Genomic DNA, 18,808 nt, shown 5'->3' with positions numbered 1-18,808 from the left:
AGCGCATGAAATAGTGGCGAAGCAGTTCCTCGTATTCGATGTCGGAATGTTTCAATGTTCGATGCTTGGTTCGTTGTTCTATGGCGCAAAGCTACGCGTGTGCACCGCTGTCGACGTCGGGATACGGGAACGCAGAAATTCTAAACACGAACCGGGGTTACAGACAGTGGAGAAAATTCAGACCAAAGCGAGGGTGCTAGCAGACACACCCCGATAAGCTCGATCGTTGACGGCCTTAAGAATCATATTGGATTTTTGAATCGTCGATCGGTTCACTCTGACCGATTATAATTCACACTCTCAGTGCAAGGGTGCGGAACATATCTTCTGTGATTTTGACAGTGACCTGTGAATCGAAGAGTGAAAATACGTGAGAAAAACTGGACTTATAGATATTTCAGCAAGTAGAATTCATGGAAAAGGGTCTGAAAGGACCCGAAGTGCCGGGTATATCTCAAATTAGTCAAACTGGAACTGATGGAACTAGAAAATATCGTAGCGAACACTGTATATTTAAAAGCGAGAGAGGGTAAGGTGAACTTTGAAGGTTAAGGTTAAGTTTGGTCAACTGTTTTTCCGCTTTTTCAGGTGGTTCCGATAATAACAAAGGAAAAAGCAAAAAATGGAGAAAAATTCTCCAATTTCCCCACATTTCTCAATGTATAGAGTTAATGAACCAAATAGGTAGGTGGATATACCCTTCATTTTAATTGTTTACATTATGAAATGGATTGTTATTGCTCCCATAAAGCCGAAACATACTGAAAACTCCTTTCAATTTTATGATCTTGTCTAATTAGAAAAGTGAGGTTAAGGTAGTGAAAGTTTATATAAATGTCAGTGAAATAATAATTGTTTACTTTTTCAACCATTTGTTCCAATTGAAGTTTGTTATTCCGTTGTCAATTAATGTCAGAAATCGTTTAGATTGATTAATTGAAATTTTGTTATTATTCATATCACAATTTGGATTTGTTTAGAGATTCGTTAGTTTTTAACTAATTTTTTTTAAATATTTTGTTTCTCGACGAGAGCAAAATTCATCACTTGAAATATGTATATGAGAATTTTAGAAAATCATCCTACCTATTTATATTTTAAAAATATTCAGTAGTTTTCATAGATTTCAAGAAACTTTTTGATATAATTTGTTTTTTGCTAGTTTTTCGAGACAATAGGTAATATTGAACAGCGCCATATCAAGCTTAGCACCAGCACATCATATTTTAAACCAACTCTGGCAATTTGCATTTTAATTCGCTCAGAACAGATATCTAATTTATAAATTCCTATATTGACGTATTTTGGATGCTACTCCAATCGCTATTTCATGAATAAAATTAACGAGAAAATTAAAGATTCAATCACGATGTCGGCAATTTTCGAATTTTGAACCAGGAATGGTCTTAAACGGTAATGCTCGACTAACTGATGACGAATCCGTCTTCTATAATTCGATTCTGCCTGTCCATCCATGATAATTGTCGAACGAAAGACTTGAAACCTTGAAGTTTGGGTAGGATTCGATCTAAATGATATCTTACTAAGGACGGGGACTAACAATTTGGAGCTCAATGCAAAATATTTTGTTCGCTGCGTCACTGGAACTAGATGAAAGTCAACAAGAAGATTGAAAACATAAGCCTATTACTCAGAAAGCCTACGGAATTGAGAATTTTGGTGTAGATATAAAATTAAAATTATCAAATTTTTCTCAATAGGAAGTTTTGATTCTTTGATTGGAAGAATGTTTGGCGTTTTTTTAATGATGAAATATTTCCATATCGTTCTTGTGATAATATAGTATTGACCATATATATTATTTACTTTCCCTAGGTCGATGAATCGACCAGAAAAATTCGAATCATTTTAATAACCCCAAATTTAATCTACTGTAAATTATCAGTGAATTATAATTCAGTTCAATTAGAGTGTGACTTATGAATTAGGATTATAATTTTACATTTTATTATATTCTGTGACATCGCAAGCATAATTCATTCCATATATTGCATAGGTATTTTGTATTCTAAAAAGAAAGTAATCACATATTAGTAAGTACCTATTTCTTCAATGGAAAAAGAAAGTCGGATATTAGGCACTTGTTTCATTTGTTTTCTGTCGATGAACGTGACCATTAGCTTGTGAGAACTATATGGGCTTTCTATTATTAAGGCTTCTTGATCTATGGTAATGACGAAGTGAACCATTCTAGGCAAAATGGAGCGATTACAAATATTAAATAGGATAAAATTTTCATTTCTGAATGATAAAGGTGAATATTTCCAATTATGTTGAACTTTTCTCTCAAATCTACGAATTTTGAAGTATGAAGAATTTCTCTTTAGTATAAAATGACGTCATGCAACGTTTTCCAGCAATGTTGCCAGACTGTTGACTTTTCCCAAGTTCTACCAACATGTTTGTCAAAATATTTTCGTGTTTTGAATTTTACGTTCGATATCGAAAAACAGTGGAATTTTAATGGTATTCCATACTGTTATTATTATTCGAATTATCAAACTGAAATGATGAATTGAAAACCTGATTTGATTTACAATCAGAATGACACATAGGCATAATGGTGGATTGATAGCAACAGTAGAGCGAGCAAATATTTGTGAATGCTTCAAGAAGTTTGTGAAGTATGTTGACCTTTTTCAATGATTATTTGGCCTTTTATGTGAAATTAAAGTCTGACCTACTATGTGACTTTAAACTCAATAAAGTTTTCAGTTAGTCTATACTTATAAAGGTATCAGAATAAATATAAAAAACAAAATAGCCGAATGACGATATGGTAGAATGTAAGAAAATTATATAATAAGAAAATTGCAGAATATCAGAAAAACATAATCACACAGTCGAAAAATGACAGAATTCAAATTCAGAATGAAGGCTCAACATGAAGTAATATAAAAAATGAAAATAAAATATGATGAATATGTAAGGACATTCAAGGAAATTGACCCTACCCTGCAGAAATTATAAGAAATTTGAATTGAGATATTCTTTGTGAAAGTGGGAAATTCCCTCGGAAAATCCTTTATGGTTTATATTTATCTTCTGTCAGAAAAAGTGTTATTAGAAAATAAAATACATGTTTTTATGTCCTAAAATGCCGACCAGATATTTTTTCGCAACTGTCTTGAAAATTCTGAAATGTAGTCATGTTTATTTTCTTTGCAGAAAAATTCTCTGCTTATTGCTTTCATATCTACCAAAAAATCATTTTTATTCACATTAATGATTGTTGAAATATCACTCTGTAGTAATAATGGTGAGAGAAGTTTTCTTAAATTTCATTTCGAAAGTGCTCGGCTATATTAAAGAGCAAATTGATTTTCAATTCCGAAGTTTTCGTCCGTATTTTATGTGATCGTATATTCATGAAACATTTATAATTCCCATCATCGACATTAGTAATTGAACCTTTTTCCTTCCACTCTTGATATGTCATTCAATAAATCCAGCGAACACTATGGCTGAAATCCATTGAGAAAATACTAAGCCTCGTTGAGGATGGCATAATCCAATAAGGGTAAGGTCGAACATAAATTCTCTTGGTCTTTTTGTAATCCCAAGGATTCACATCTGGAGAAGAAGAGAAAATAGGTATTATTGAGGGGTGAATCTTCTACTATATTGCTCGAATGGGGAAAAATTGATTTTCCGAGACTTGAGTTTTCGTCTTTACTCATATAAATAGCGATTGTTGTTATAGTAAGAAAAACTGCGAAAACTGAAAATTGTAGAGGGGTTTAACAAAAGTTTTTACTTGATCGATACCCAAATATTAATTCATTTGATTTATAATTTGGTATCGCGATGATAATTCGTTTCATTTGATCGTATATCATTCACTACACGTATATGCAAATAAATTTATTTTCTTGTTAGTGGCTTGGCTTTGTCAACGGTAGACTGCGGCTAGATATGACGAATATACTGAACTTCAAAGTATTTTGACGGATATGACGTGAATGAATACCGTCAGGAAAGCGGATATATAAGAAGTTACAATTGAACAATGACATATTGATTACATTATATCCTATTCGATTGCTTTTACGGTGTGGTGAAAGCCACCTGGTGTTATTATTCAACACATTAATAACCTGAGGTTTCAGTTAAAAGGATAGAGTGTCTAATTAATTGTCATAAGTTTTTTTTCCATTTATAAAATTCATATTGTATTCGATTTCTTAGAATGGAATAGAGACAAATATCTAAAAGGTCATGTGGTTAAAACTGAATGAATTCTAAATTCAACTTATAAATTGTAAATTTTGGGCTTGAGATTGATTCAAATTTTGACGGAATCGACAGTACTCAGCTTATATGTTAAGCTTGAATCATTTTTGACTTTACTGACTGGTCCGAAAGTGGTGAAACACGATACCACCCGGTTTTTTTAACTGAGGATGACCAATTTTTATATCATACTGAACCCCCACTTGTCCCCATTTATCTGTGATAAATTTGGATGTAGTCCACATTTGTCGAAAAATTTCAAACATATTATATTTCAACTTCAAATTTAGGCGTAACAAAATCAATAAAAAATAATTGGAAATTAAAAAATTCAAATTAAGAATAATCAATTTCAAATTGGTACGACATTTATTGCTCTTTAATTTGATTTTTCTATGAAATTCGAGCATATTTGTATGTCAAAAAGGAGTAGCGAATGAATCTATACCAAAGTTAAATCGAAAAAATGCTCTGTATCGAATTGAAAGATCCAGAAACTTTTCAAAATTACATTTCCTTGATGGATCTGTGTTTTGATTGATTCCGCATCTTTCTTTTCAATATAGGGTATATTTCCGAATCAAACTTTTGGTATACTTCAGTCACTCGTTATTTATTCACTTTTGACATAAGAAAATGTAAATAAAAATTTCATACAATGAATTCACATAGAAATAAATATTGTTCCAATCTGAATTTGTTTATTTCCAATTTGAATGTGTTTATTCTCAATTTGAATGTGTTTAGTCCCAATTTGAATTTCTTTAGTCCCAATTTGAATTTGTTCAGTCCCAATTTGAATTTGTTAAGTTTCAATTTTGAGTTGAAAAGGTTTAGAGTTCATCTCTTAAAAACCGTTCGAGATAATTGAATGATTTTATTTTCATTGCATTCTCGAACCACTCTACAGGTGGTCCGAAAGACACTGAATTTTTTTTTGAAAAGTCAATAAGTCCATTTATCCAAATAGCATGTCCTCAATTTGTTTTACCTGTCGGACACCCTAGTGAGTAGTCTTCATTTTTTGTTGAGACAGGTTGTGCCTAAAATGAATAGTTACTACACATTTCAAGTTTCGTACGGATTCTGGCAGTATACTTTCCAACGCATACAGTTTCAACGGGATGAGATAAATCAATTCTACTTGATACCTACTAATAATATCAAATTAATATGAGCCGGTCCAAAAAAATCATTAAAATATTTGTAAATATCCATTTTGACAAAATGAAATGGAGACCACAGAAAAAATGTCTGAATCTCATCACTATTTATTTTCATTTTCATTTTAATTTGAGCACTATAGGATTAGTCCTCTGCTCTTTCTTTTGTATAATACTAATATGAACTGCTTCCATGGAAGCTTTTTCAATAATATCAATATATTTGAAAAAATGTATTATTATATTGTAATAAATGAACACAATTAGGTATAAGTATATTCTAAAACAAGCTGCGGAATGGGCTCCTATTCCAACACGAATGCGAAATTGTGTTGGTATTGCCTTCTGCAATGAGTATTCGACGATATTTTCTTTATTTCTGTCAAGTTTTGTGGAATATTGTCGAAAATCAAGGACAAATTTAGATTCTATATCCTAGTGACTTTTGTATTGTATCTTGGCAGTTGGTGTAAATGTGAAAATTGACAGGTTACGGAATTTGAATCTTACGTTTCGAATTTTGAAATAATTTATATCAACGTATTAAATTCGTGAATTATGTCTGAAGAAATCGATTTAACACCACCAACATTAAGAGGAATTGCGAATAATATTGCAAATCATTTCACTATATTCAATTCATATTATATTGACAATTGATGTGTGTTGAAATTTGATAGGATCGGAAGTCAGTGTAGACAACCACAAGACGAAAAATATAACTGAAAACAATGCTGTAATGAGTTCATTATAGCACTGTTTTTGGAACTGTAATGAGCTCATTACGATACTGAAATATAGAAATATAATTTTTGTAGCGGTTTTTTTCAGATTTGATCCGTCTATCGTAAGCTATCATAAAGTTTCCAGATTCACAAATTACAAAAATCAGTTAGGAAATTGCGAGGAGAATTGGTTTTGCGGTTACGTCACCTTACTCCTCAACAAGATATCTTAACTTTGTTGCTATGAAATCTCGCCTTTTTCTTCGAAATAAAAAAAATCCTCTCGAGAATAAATTGAACCATTCAAATCGATATGCAGCATTAATGGGACGAAATAAAAAAAAGCGTTTTTACCGTATCCATCGTTGGACGAACGGTTTTCGGTGGTCTCCTATTCTCCCACGTACTCGACAACCGATCATAAAAAAAAAAAAACGTTTCTTGGATATATCGAATCGGCCCAATTCCGCACACGTTCTTTCGGTCGAACAACATTCGAAACACGTTCATGAAGTGTCTAAAAATAAGCCCGAAAGGGTCCAGGTAAATGAACCCGTTCAATCTGACCACCTACCCGCAATATGGCTTCTTCCGCAAGCATATCGGTCGTCGGATTTTTTTTAACGAATGCGGGTTTTTATCTTTGACGAAATGGGGGCCCTATCGGGATGTGTATGTCAGGTCGAAGTTGATGGATACATTTCAATTAGCGCGAATATACAGTTCAAGGTCGAATTAAGGTGACAGATTTAGTACACTGCATAAAAACAATGCAAATTTTGGGAAAATGATAATTTCGTCTGTATGTATACAGTGTTTCCAAATTAGACGTGGGCCTCGGAGGACGTGTTAGTATGACTCATTTGCAGTCGTTTGAGCCATATTTAATTATAACCAAAAATCAACAGTTTACGAGACATTAGATTTCTTGTGAATCTTGAAAGGTTTCTCACCTTTTCCATTTTTCGTCAATTTTTTTTTACTTTGATCAAATTTGATTATAATTTTGGCTTATTTATGTGGCCAGCGAGAAGTCCGGATCTAACACCGTAGGAATAGACGAAGCGGCGAGAAGATTGAGAGTAAATTTAAGGCGGAAAGTAACAACTGAAGAAATAAGAAAAAAGGGTACGTGCTTGTATAAGGAATGAATACATTTTCTACTGGAATTTTGAGTTTAATTGCAATAAAAACATTTTTAATTCATTACTTTTCTTCTTTGCTTCTATCCTCTTTCAAATCAAAATATGTTGAAATAAAACTGGTGCCTGCATTCTAACGAAAAATTTTAAGAAATAAAAAAGGAATTTGACAAGATTTTGACATAATTTTGTCATTCATAAATTTACTTTTTTTCTATTGTACCAACTTTCAAATCATACTAATTCTTATTCAACGTCCTATACAGCATGGTTTTTTTTTCATACATATCATATTCTTTTCTGATGACAATTATCCAAAATTTGAATCAATCTTGGTAAACCTAGAAAAAATTGAGTAAAGTGAGAATTTTTTAAAAAAACACAAGAAATCAAATATTTCGAAAACTATTGATTTTCGGTTATCAATTAATATGGCTCAATCGACAGCAAATGAGTGATACTAATACCTCCTTCAAGCTTCATGTCTTAATTTGAAAACGCCCTGTAAATTCTTTTGAGATAGAGCAATACAAAAAGTTATTAACTTCCAACAATAAAGATGAAATCTCAGTATTAGTAGAGGAATTTTAAATGGGGCATCATACATTTCAACATAAGATTAGAGTACAGAAAAACCTCAGCAAAAACTCTGTCTCTCAGTATAGGTGTAGTGATTGGTTTGTGTATTTGTTTGAAAAATAAGCTGACATATTTATATTGAAGGGCCTCCTCTTCATCCAAACAAAATCCCCTCCATCCTTCCTCTTCAGTAAGAGTTGACGACATTTATAATATAATTAAATCTGAAATCAAAAGAGGAAAGCATTAGAAAAAAGTGATAAATATAATAGTTTTCTTTCATCGATTTAAAGTTGGCGACCTTTTCTAAAAAAGAATTTGAAACTGAATGAATAGTTCTGAAATCACCATGAAATTTATAAATTCGGCAAGTATTCACCAAGTGGTCAATGGTTTCTTCTACACCACACTCACATAGTGGGCTTTCAATATAATGCCATTTGAAGAACATATTATTGACACGACCATGGCCTGTCCTTAGTTGATTCAAAATACACCAAATTTTCCTGGGGAGATTGAAACCTGGAACTTTTTCTGAAGCATCAACGATTAGACTTTTATTGAAAACATTACAAGAACTCCATTTCGAACGCCAAACTTCCTTGACACTTCCATTAAATGGAAGGAAAGTATAAATCCATAAAGGTTTGCGTGACTTTAATCTGGCAGTTCTTTCATCTGGGAGGTGGGATACAATTAGAAATAAGTTCGGGTAGAAATGAACTTTATCTCAAGGTTTCTTGACTGCAACCTGTCTACCTACGAATATGAGGCGGAACTATAAATATGTGATAGCATATAAATAGTACCTCATACTTTTTGTTGGGAAAGAATCGGAAATTTATTATTTCAGAAACCCGCTTATAACTATCCTATACTTACACAGTGTTTGAGACCCCAGTAAAGCTAGCAGAACCACTTTGGAATTTTCGTTTTTTTTTGGCCATTATTTCAGGTAAATTTATCACCTTTTTGAAAATGCTTTGCTCTTCAATTGGGGGAGTAATATTGGGCTCTCAACGTTAAGCTGGCAGACCAAATAAGCTTATCGATTTCTTATGGACAATCTGATTGTTCCATAATTTTAGGCTCGAGTTTGAACCCTCTGCCAAAGTTCTGCTAGCTTTATCGTTAAGTAAGCAGAACCCAAAAAAAAAACTATTCAAAATAAAGTCACTCACACAGAAATTTAAGACTATTTAGTCTAATTTAATACCTTATTACGAAAATTTTTGCTCTTCAGTTTAACGAAATATCATGGGTTCTACTAGATTCCCCCTAAACTGGCAGTACCAAATGCGAATGTTGTTCGTTGGAATTGTTGAAAAATACAAAAACCAATAAAATTATTAAATGCGAAAAATTTATAACGATTCATGTTTAACGAGATATCACTGGTTCTGCTAGATTCACCACAAGTGGCAATACCAAAAGCGAGACCAAATAGATTTTTTATTTCAAATGAAATTTTACAGAAAAACATGAATCCACTAAACCCACTGCTAAATTTCAGAATTTACGTTTTTAAAAAAATCCTGGGTTCTGGTTGTTTCATGAAAAAGATATGGTGCTGCAACCGTAGCCGTGGCGGCCATTGGTCTGATTTCGTTTTTCATCGTTAATAGCGTACCTCCCTCTTTTCAATCAAATAAACATTAATTTCTCCTAAAAAACACTCAAATACATCAAAATGAAACCTCTCAATGAAAATCCCCTCATTTATGATTAAATTCAAAAGTCATATCGGATCGAATATCCACACTGAAACGAAACACTCCACCGCCACCGGAACAGGATAGAAGCCTTCAGCGGCCGAATATCGACAAAGTAAAGCTAAACAATATCGGAAATTCAATTTCGCCCCCCAATTAAGAACAAAGTATCCTCCACGGCGGCATCGCATCTACGAAAACCGAATTTATCAGAGTCAAGGATCGACCCCGTCCGCCCACTCCTGCCAACATAAAAGCTCCATTTATTCTCCGACCGTGGAAACTCTATTAGCCGGAAAAGTTAAATTGTTTTGACGTGCGTCTGAGATACTGACCGTCCCAAATATTATTAAATCGGAAACGTACATCGTCGACGTCTAAACATCCGCGCATCGAAACGCGTTAGCCTAATGAGCTCTGCTGCTCGGAAACATCTTCGGAGAGAAGGGAATATATTACCGTAATTTAGGGCCACATGTTGCTCATCATCGTTCGGGATGCGTTAATCATGGTGCGATGACGCGAGATGAGATGTGCGAGAAAGCGATCTATTCGTCGACGTTTTCCTCCAGAAATCTAATTGCTTACAACACGTGCCGTTAAATGAAATAACAAAATCGCTGGTGCGTTTTAATGATTTGTTTACACGGCGCGGACACTCAGACTAGCGAGTTAAATTTTGATTTCAAGGTCACTGCAAGTTGGAGCTCAGAAATTCATATGGTAATAAGTATCAGAAAACTAATCTGCTACAATATTTAAAATTAAATATACTTCTCCACAAGAGTTAGGAATATCGTATACAATCCTTTTGAAAAGTAAGTAATCTTCGAGAAAATCGCTGTAAAATCATTTGAAACTCAATAACAACTTGAATCGATCCAATAAAAATCAGTATAAGACATTTCGTCAATCTGGTCGCCTTTTTTTTGAAGTTTGGTTCTTTGCATATGATTCATGAATGTTCTTATTTTGAAATGGAGTCGGTTTATCAACGGTTTCGATTTGAAACGAGTTTTCTGAAAATGCCAAGACTTAAATTAACAAACGCTGAGGCTAATAGGGCTATCGGTATGCTACATAGGTAGGGTGGCCTAACTCAGGTTGTAGCGGAAAGGCTCCATGTCAGCCAAAGTGTGATATCTCGACTTTGAAATAGGTTCAGGGAGACAGGTTCCGTGTTGGAAAGACCAAGGCTTGGTGGGCGACGAAAAACAACACCTGCTCAGGATCGTTTCATCACCGTTTCGGCGAGAAGAAACCCTACATCTACGTGTAAAATGCTACGGAATACTCTTCAAAATGCAAATGGGGTCTAAGTTTCCATCGAAACCATCTTACGATGTTTGAGAGAGGTGAATCTAGGTTCTAGACGTCCATTAAGAGGAGTTCCATTAACACGTGACCATAAGCATCAAAGACTGGAATGGGCAAGGCAACATATCAATTGGAACGATCATTGGCGTAGTGTCCTTTCCACTGATGAATCCAGATCTGGACGATTTTCAGGTTCTCGAAGAATAAGGGTATGGACAATCCCACGCATACCCCGTACTCGTCGCTAAGTCCAAGAAGTCCATCCATTCCGAGGAGGTAGTGTTATGGTATGGGCCGGGATATGTTTCAACGGGCGCACAGATCTACACATTTGTCCTAGGAATATTAATATTACCGCTTTACACTATAGGGAGCATGTCATTGACAATGTTGTGCCAAATTTTCCTGCTGCTATTGGTGAAACTCTTCAATTTCTAGACGATATCGCTAGACCGCACCGTGCAGCTATAGTTGAGAATGCGCGCGAGGAGCTTGGTATTCCACATTTACCAATACCTCCGCATTCACCAGATTTGAATTGCATAGAACATGCATGGGATATGCTCCAAAGAAGATTAGATAATCATCAACCTACCCCAGAATCTTTAACTGATCTGAGAGAGCTTCTGCCCCGTTTATGGAACCAAATTCCTCAAGAAATGTTCAACAACCTCGTGTGTAGTATGCAAAGAAGATGTCTAGCTGTTATTGATGCCCGTGGAGCTAATTCATTGTATTGATAGTCTCAAAATGCTTGAATTCTCTGAGAATAAAATTTCATTATTTTACTCGATTTTTTTTAACCACCCTGTATACGCTGCAGACCTACAGGCTAAAATTAATTTTATTTCCTGCAACTTGAAATCATATTAATATGAATTTAAATCACAAAAATCTCACTTAAAGTATATGTTTTTGCAATTCAAGTCAATATCCCTAACTCATGTGTAGCAGTTTATTTATCTCAGAGGTATTTTTATAGTTGTATCAAAACGGCATCAGTTCCCATTATGCTCATGCTTAAGAGGGGTTTATACCACGTGGCATTCTCTTGATCTGCCAAAGTTTAATTACTCCTCTTTCCTCAGCGTTTTTGAAATCCCACCACTTCAAGATGGGTGAAGCAATCTCGAAATTCCCTCTCATGTACCGTCCTTTTTTACCACATTGAAGAATTCAAAATACGTTTTTTTATTTTTAATTTGATAAAAACCGTATTTTCAGCCCTTGACAAGACTTTTTGTGAAAAATTTTCATGTGAAAATTCATAAGAAAGGAAGTTTTCGTTCCGAAAGTTATATCATGCATATATTTATTCTTCAACAAAAAATTGATCTGATTATTTTTCTCCATTTCAAAAAAATGTATAAATAAGGACTTTCCACAATGTCGAACTCGTTGAATTGAATAACAGTGATAACCTCATATAAATCGATGGTCTCTAGCGTGAAATAAAGCGTTTTTATTTCTGAATTGATCGTTAGAACAGTAGAGACCCCTCTTGAGAATCACAACTAATGTTCAAACTAATGATTATCAACAAACAATGGAATAGTTATTTTCCTAACAAGTGCGGAAAGTGGTACTTTCTCGCACGAAACTGGCGTTGACAGTTGACTTTTTAATCAATTACTTGACTTGAAATTCAAGCTCGTGAAAAATTACATACTTGAGCTTGACTTGATTTTAGATATTTATTTATTTATTGCTTGACTTGATATCAAGCTACTTGATATTACTTGAGCTTGATAAGCACGCGTCGCACGGCATAAATTTCTGCAATCTCGTGCGCGCTTAGACTGAATAAGGGGATTCCTCGAGCGCCGAGAGACTGAAGCATTCGCCAGTGTGACTTTAGTAGTAGTTTATCACATTCCAATGAAATCTATTAGTAGATTTTGGTAGTTTCAGAAATATCTTTCCGAACTTGTCCGAAATGGCCAAGGATTTTTATCAATACCAGCATCTTCAGCTACTGTTGAAGGACAATTTTCCAGAGCTGCTCTTACAGTTACAAAAACCCGCATTACATTAGGCGACAAATGTATAAGATGCCTCATGTGTCTTAGATCGTGGATGGAAAATTATGAAATCAAACAAAGCCTAAAGGTTTTTCAATATTAAAAAACTTTATTTCTTTTATTGTTTTTTATTATTTTTTATTTTGTTATCATTTATATTGATTTAATTCATGTTTTTATTTCAAAAAAGTTAATCATTTCACTGACCACTCACAGAACTGAGTCGGAAATCGAGATCATCCTCATTCAGTTTCTGAACCATTCGTATCTTATAAGGATGGAATATTTGCTGTTTTCAGGATTCTCATTGTTGTGCGGGAAACACCAGATACATCCGACAATTTCCTAGTACTCAAGGTCGGATCCATTGCTATATGACCTTAGACAGCCACGTCCCTCACTTCGTCTCTTTCATGCACCGTCTTTTTGTTTCCGACTGAACCAGCAGCGTTAAATTTGTCAACCAGTTGCACAACGTATGCAGCGCATACATTTTTCTTCAGGATGTCGTTTGTTAAATAATTGTTCGCGCAGAGTCGTTATTTCTAAAAAAATGTATAATCTCCACACTCATCACAACTTATCCATATATGGATAAGCTATATAGTTCACAACGAAATGAAAGAAACCATCATGCAAAAAAGTGAACTCACGTAAATAAAGTTTTATTTTTTCCTCCTTTTTTTTTACCGAAAAAAATCTGTTTCCTCTTCAATGCGATAAACAGAGAACAACATAAATATCGTGTTCAGAAAAATTGCATTGTCCAGAAATTCAAATACGTACGTCCACTTGATGGAGTGACAACACAAAGCGAATCCGAACTGCTCTTCCATTCTGTTTCTTCCATTTGGTTATTCCATTCGGGACTTACCGGCTGAGAAAAAGGTTTGTTTGGAAAGAAAATAGAGGACGACCTCCTTTCTAACAGTTGGGATTGTATAATAATACGCTTGTATTTCTGGAGACAAAGCAGAAATCAGTGGAAATCGTTCTCGTTCTTTTCGCATTTGCAATTTGTGCATGAATGAATATGCGATCAAAGACTCCTAACTTCACATCATTTTTTATGGTTCTTACTTCCGGTGGTGTTATGATAAATGACGTTACATCGTATTCTGCATAAGGACGTAAGCTAGGGATTCACGGCTTGGCTTGATATTCAAGCTACTTGGCTTGAGCTTGTCTTGAAATCAACTCAAGTTCGAGTCAAGTAGTAGTTATTCAATGTCAAGTCAAGTATTCAATACAATGCTAAGTCAAATACTTAATATTAAGTACTTGACTTGACATTGAAAAACTACTACTTGACTTGAGTTGATTTCAAGTCAAGCTCAAGCCAAGTAGCTTGAATATTAATTCGCGATTTCTGGGCACCAGAGGATGGGTTCCTACTCTAACACGACGACTATCCGCAAACCGTGGATAACTTGATTAATCTGTGAACAATACAGACCTCCATTGATCGTTCCAATTCACCTGCTCGTTGTCCACTTCCAATCAAAGTCGCATATGATTGTGAGTTAGTGGAATCCTTCTTAAAATCCGTCGAGAATATAGATTGAAGCCTCGAAATCTTTGACGAACTGTTTCAATCGCAACCAAAACACCAGATGCGTTCAGAAGCCGCTGTTGCATGATTCGATGAATACTCAAAAGCTCTCTACGTGTAGACACTGTCAGAAACAGATATTGTATTTGAGTGATAGATCTTCGGCCTTCACTTCTCGGTCTTTCGGTCCGTTTCCAGATTCTCGATATCAATGGACGAGTCGGAAAACTTCGCTTTCACTAACTTGAATGAAATTCGCAAAATCTTATCAACCCGCCTCGATAATACAAATTGCCCTATTGGCAAAATCCGCACTAACTAACGGGTGTTTTTTTCGAGGTATATAACTTTAAATTGGCATTACTGTTCAAGATGGCGACCGATTTAACAGCTGTCAAGTGATTTATTTTCAGTTTGGTTTGGCAATTCATCATGAATAGACTCACGCCTGAACAACACTTACAAATAGTGCAATTTCATTTCGAAAATAATGGTTCTGTGCGAAATACGTATCGCGCACTACGTCCATTTTATTTTGTTTAGCGATGAAGCGCACTTCTCGTTGAATGGCTACGCCAACAAACAAAACTGCCGCATTTGGAGGGAAGCTAATCCTCAAGTCTATGTCGAAACACCGTTACATCCAGAAAAACTGACTGTTTGGTGCGCTTTATGGGCTGGTGGAATCATTGGTCCGTACTTCTTCAGAAACGATGATGGCCAGAACGTTACAGTCAATGGTGATCGGTATAGAGCCATGATTACTAACTTTTTCATTCCTGAATTGAACAATCATGATGTCCAGGAGCTGTGGTTCCAACAAGACGGCGCAACATGTCACACAGCTCGTGCCACAATCGATTTATTGAAAGACACGTTTGGTGACCGCCTAATTTCACGTTTTGGACCTGTGAATTGGCCTCCAAGATCTTGTGATTTAACACCGCTAGAATACTTTCTAAGGGGCTATGTAAAGTCATTGGTCTATGCGGATAAGCCACAAACCCTTGACCATTTGGAAGACAACATTCGTCGTGTTATTGCTGATATACGGCCACAAATATTGGAAAAAGTCATCGAAAATTGGACGTCCAGATTGGACTACATCCGACCAGCAGTGGCGGTCATATGCCAGAAATCATATTTAAAATGTAATACCACAAGATTATCTTGCGGATAAATAAAATTCATGTCAATCGAATAATCCATCGTTTTTTTATTGCAATTTAAATTTCTATAGCTCTAAAAAACCCTTTATATGTCTACGCATTTGTCCAAAACAAATTTTCTGATTTTGAATCGAAATTGATTATAACAACGTAAAACAATAAGTGAACCAAAAATTCTTAGAAACACAAATGACAAGAACTTCCCCAAAATTAACAACGTTATCAAACGAGGAGCAATTAAACCATACAGATCTAAGAAAATAATAGTTATTTGTTTTACTAGGTAGCAAAATAGTAGATTGACTGCCGCAGCTGAGCTGCCATAGCCGAGCGGAGCGAAGCTAGGAATTCAGCCAAGGCATTTAATCTACTATGCTGCCGAGTTAAACTTATTTTTCTTTCGATTGTTTATAATGATACATGTAGTATATTGTAAATTATTACAATTCCCTCAATCTTTTTATTTTTCCTGTAGTTATAAATTAAAACGAAATTTAATAGAAATCGCAATTGTTGGAATTATTGATTGCTATGGAAATGTATATGTCCATGATAATCACAGTTTGACAACTTATGAAATATCTGACAGTTGTCTACTTTGCTGCCTAGGTAGGAAAATTAATACTTTGCTGATTGCTATGTGTCTGCTAAATCAATATTTGCTGTCAATCGGAGAAAAACATTTTATCTCTAATAAACGAACATTTGTTGTGCAAGAATCGGCAACTTTTAAAACGGTCACAAAATTTCTCAACTTTTGTGCAGCAGTATTTTTCATATCAATTTGTAAACATTCTGTATGTAGTCACAGAGGTAACGGAGCAAATAAATCTATATTACTTTTTTCTACCAATACGAGTTGGAAACGTCGATTCCTCATAAGCGTCGATTCCCCAGAGGAATGTATTTATTAGCCCCAAAGCATCCGGGCGCTGTTATCGGAAAAAAAATTAATTTGATACTTTCTATATATTTACCGCTTGCCAAATCTCACACTTGCGCTCCTCCGCAGTCTGGGTGAACATCGGCAAAAAGTCGGAAAGCTTCAATAAGCCGATAACGAGGCCCATAGTAACAAGATTTTAAGCATGTAATAGAATGCTGTTCATCTATTGGATCGCTAAAATTATGTTAGTTTGTTAATTATTAACAAATGCTATATTTTGAGTGAATAAATTATTGAATGATGGAAGTCTAGTAAAGGTTTATTCATAAAAATAGCAAATGTTCGTTAAGAGGGATTACCACTACGTGGTTTTTTGCGTATCAGCCATTCATTTTTCCTCTGGCGCTCCTACGATGACCAAACTTTGTACAGGGTACGAAGTTGTACATTCATTCCACCTTTTTTGTTTCTCGAAACAAAACAGTAGAGGACAGCACTGAACGGCGACTTTTACGAAATAATAATTTTACCTCTTTTGTAATGATTTTTGATAGGTTTTTTTCACGAATATTTCAAAAATATAGCAGTACATATCATCAATTTTTTCTCGAAAAACGAAATTTTTTTTTTCCTTCGCAGATGTGAAAACCCCATAAAAATCAGTGATTTGTAATAAGAAATATCTCTAATTTCGTTTCTAACTGAGCAACCACGTGGTGGTGTTTCCTGCCTAACTACCAATGAGGTAGTATATTTCGTATCAATTTATAAACATTCTGTACATTTAACAGATTATTATTATTTGAACTGGGGTCGTTGTGAGTCGGTAAGCCTTCCGGGAACTGCGACCCTGTAGATCTTTCGTTCTCTACCCTACTCATTCATGGAAACCCAAGGAGGTCGTCAATGGCGTTGATAAAACTGACAACCTCCTTAGGGGTCTTTGCCGTTACCTCTCGGGTATCCAGGACCGGCTTTCCCATATGAATGGTTCTTTGGCCAGCCAGCTCTGGACACTTGCTTGACATGTGTTCAGCTGTTTCTGCTTCTTACCCACAGAGTCAGCAAATCTCATCTGCTGACTTTCCCATGCTGCCCCGTCAGTAGTCCCACCATCACCCGAAGCTCGGCTCGTGACAGCTTCAAGAGCTTTCTGGCGTAGCTAGGAGAAATCATCACGAATTTCTTGGACTGAGTAAGTCTAGTAGTATTTGTCCAGTGGGTTATCCTGTTATTCAACTCCCATTGCTGGACTGCTGTCTTATATTGGTCTTTTCCTAGCCCACTGAAAAGCTCAGGTCCAGCAGGTGTTAACCTCGATGCATTTTTTGCATGTTCATTGGCTTTTTCGTTTCCTTCAACACCACAGTGCCTTGGTACCCATAGTAGAGTCACTTTATTGCCTCTGGCCAGTTGCCTTATGGTGTTACGGCTCTCCCAGGTCAACAGAGACCCCTGGCAGTACGATTCCAGGGATCTCAGCGTGGTCTGGCTGTCCGTGGTAGACATGTGCCCCCTTGAGGTTCATTTTAAAACACTTCTGAGCTCATACGAAAACAGTCAGTTTCTCGTTCTGTAAAATAGAAGGCTCACTTCCCAGGGCTTTAGAGATCCTCAGTTTAAGTCCATATACCCCAATGTCAGTACCTGTCTCTGATTTTGATCCATCGGTGAACCATATGGATGGTTTTTGGTCCAAACGATTAACGAAACTTATTGCATTAGGACAGTCGGTTCAAAATCGAAGATGGTTGGCATAACATCGGATGGTTTTACAAAGAGGTTTGAATCTAGTTGATTCAATATCCTCATATGTCCAACCAAGGTTCCAGGTAGGAGCTTTCCATTGAGGAAAATTCTTATTGCTTCCAGCAGGCTACATTTCCTCACATATAAATGTAAGGGAAGCAAGTTGAGTATGACCACCAGCGCTGCTGTGGGAACTGTGCGTATAGCTCCAGTAACACCAATGCATGCCAGCCTTTGCAGTTTCTGCAACCGGCTGCGTGTGGTGGCCTCCTCGGTTTTGTCCACCATGCTAGAGACGCATAGGTGATGTTACAGATGTAACGGAGCAAATACTTAAATCTATAATACTTTTTTCTACCAATGCGATTTAGAAATGTCGATTCCTCATAAGCGTCGATTCTACAGACGAATGTTTTTATAAGCCCCAAAGCATCCGAGCGCTGGTATCTGAAAAAAAATTAATTTCGTACTTTCTATATTTTCCGCTTGCCGAATCTCACACCCGCGCCTTGGAGAACATCGGCAAAAAAGTCGGAAAG

The 18,808-nt window shown here is 35.6% G+C and overlaps 1 protein-coding gene across 1 annotated transcript in view; it reads left to right on the top strand.

Moving 5' to 3' along the window:
- Nucleotides 1-38: 38 nt before the first annotated feature.
- LOC123679876 (G protein-coupled receptor kinase 2) overlaps nt 39-18,808 on the top strand; it is a 119,161-nt gene continuing 100,391 nt past the window's right edge. Inside the window, exons 1-2 of the mRNA XM_045617412.1 lie at nt 39-529; nt 589-684. Of these exons, the coding sequence (XP_045473368.1) occupies nt 478-529; nt 589-684 (148 nt within the window). The 5' untranslated portion in view covers nt 39-477. The remainder of the gene's footprint in view (nt 530-588; nt 685-18,808) is intronic.

The sequence above is a fragment of the Harmonia axyridis genome, chromosome 5, assembly GCF_914767665.1.
Source record: "Harmonia axyridis chromosome 5, icHarAxyr1.1, whole genome shotgun sequence".
NCBI lineage: Eukaryota > Metazoa > Arthropoda > Insecta > Coleoptera > Coccinellidae > Harmonia > Harmonia axyridis.
The sequence above is the reverse complement of the archived record's forward strand: the minus strand, read 5'-3'. Positions and strand labels throughout refer to the sequence as shown.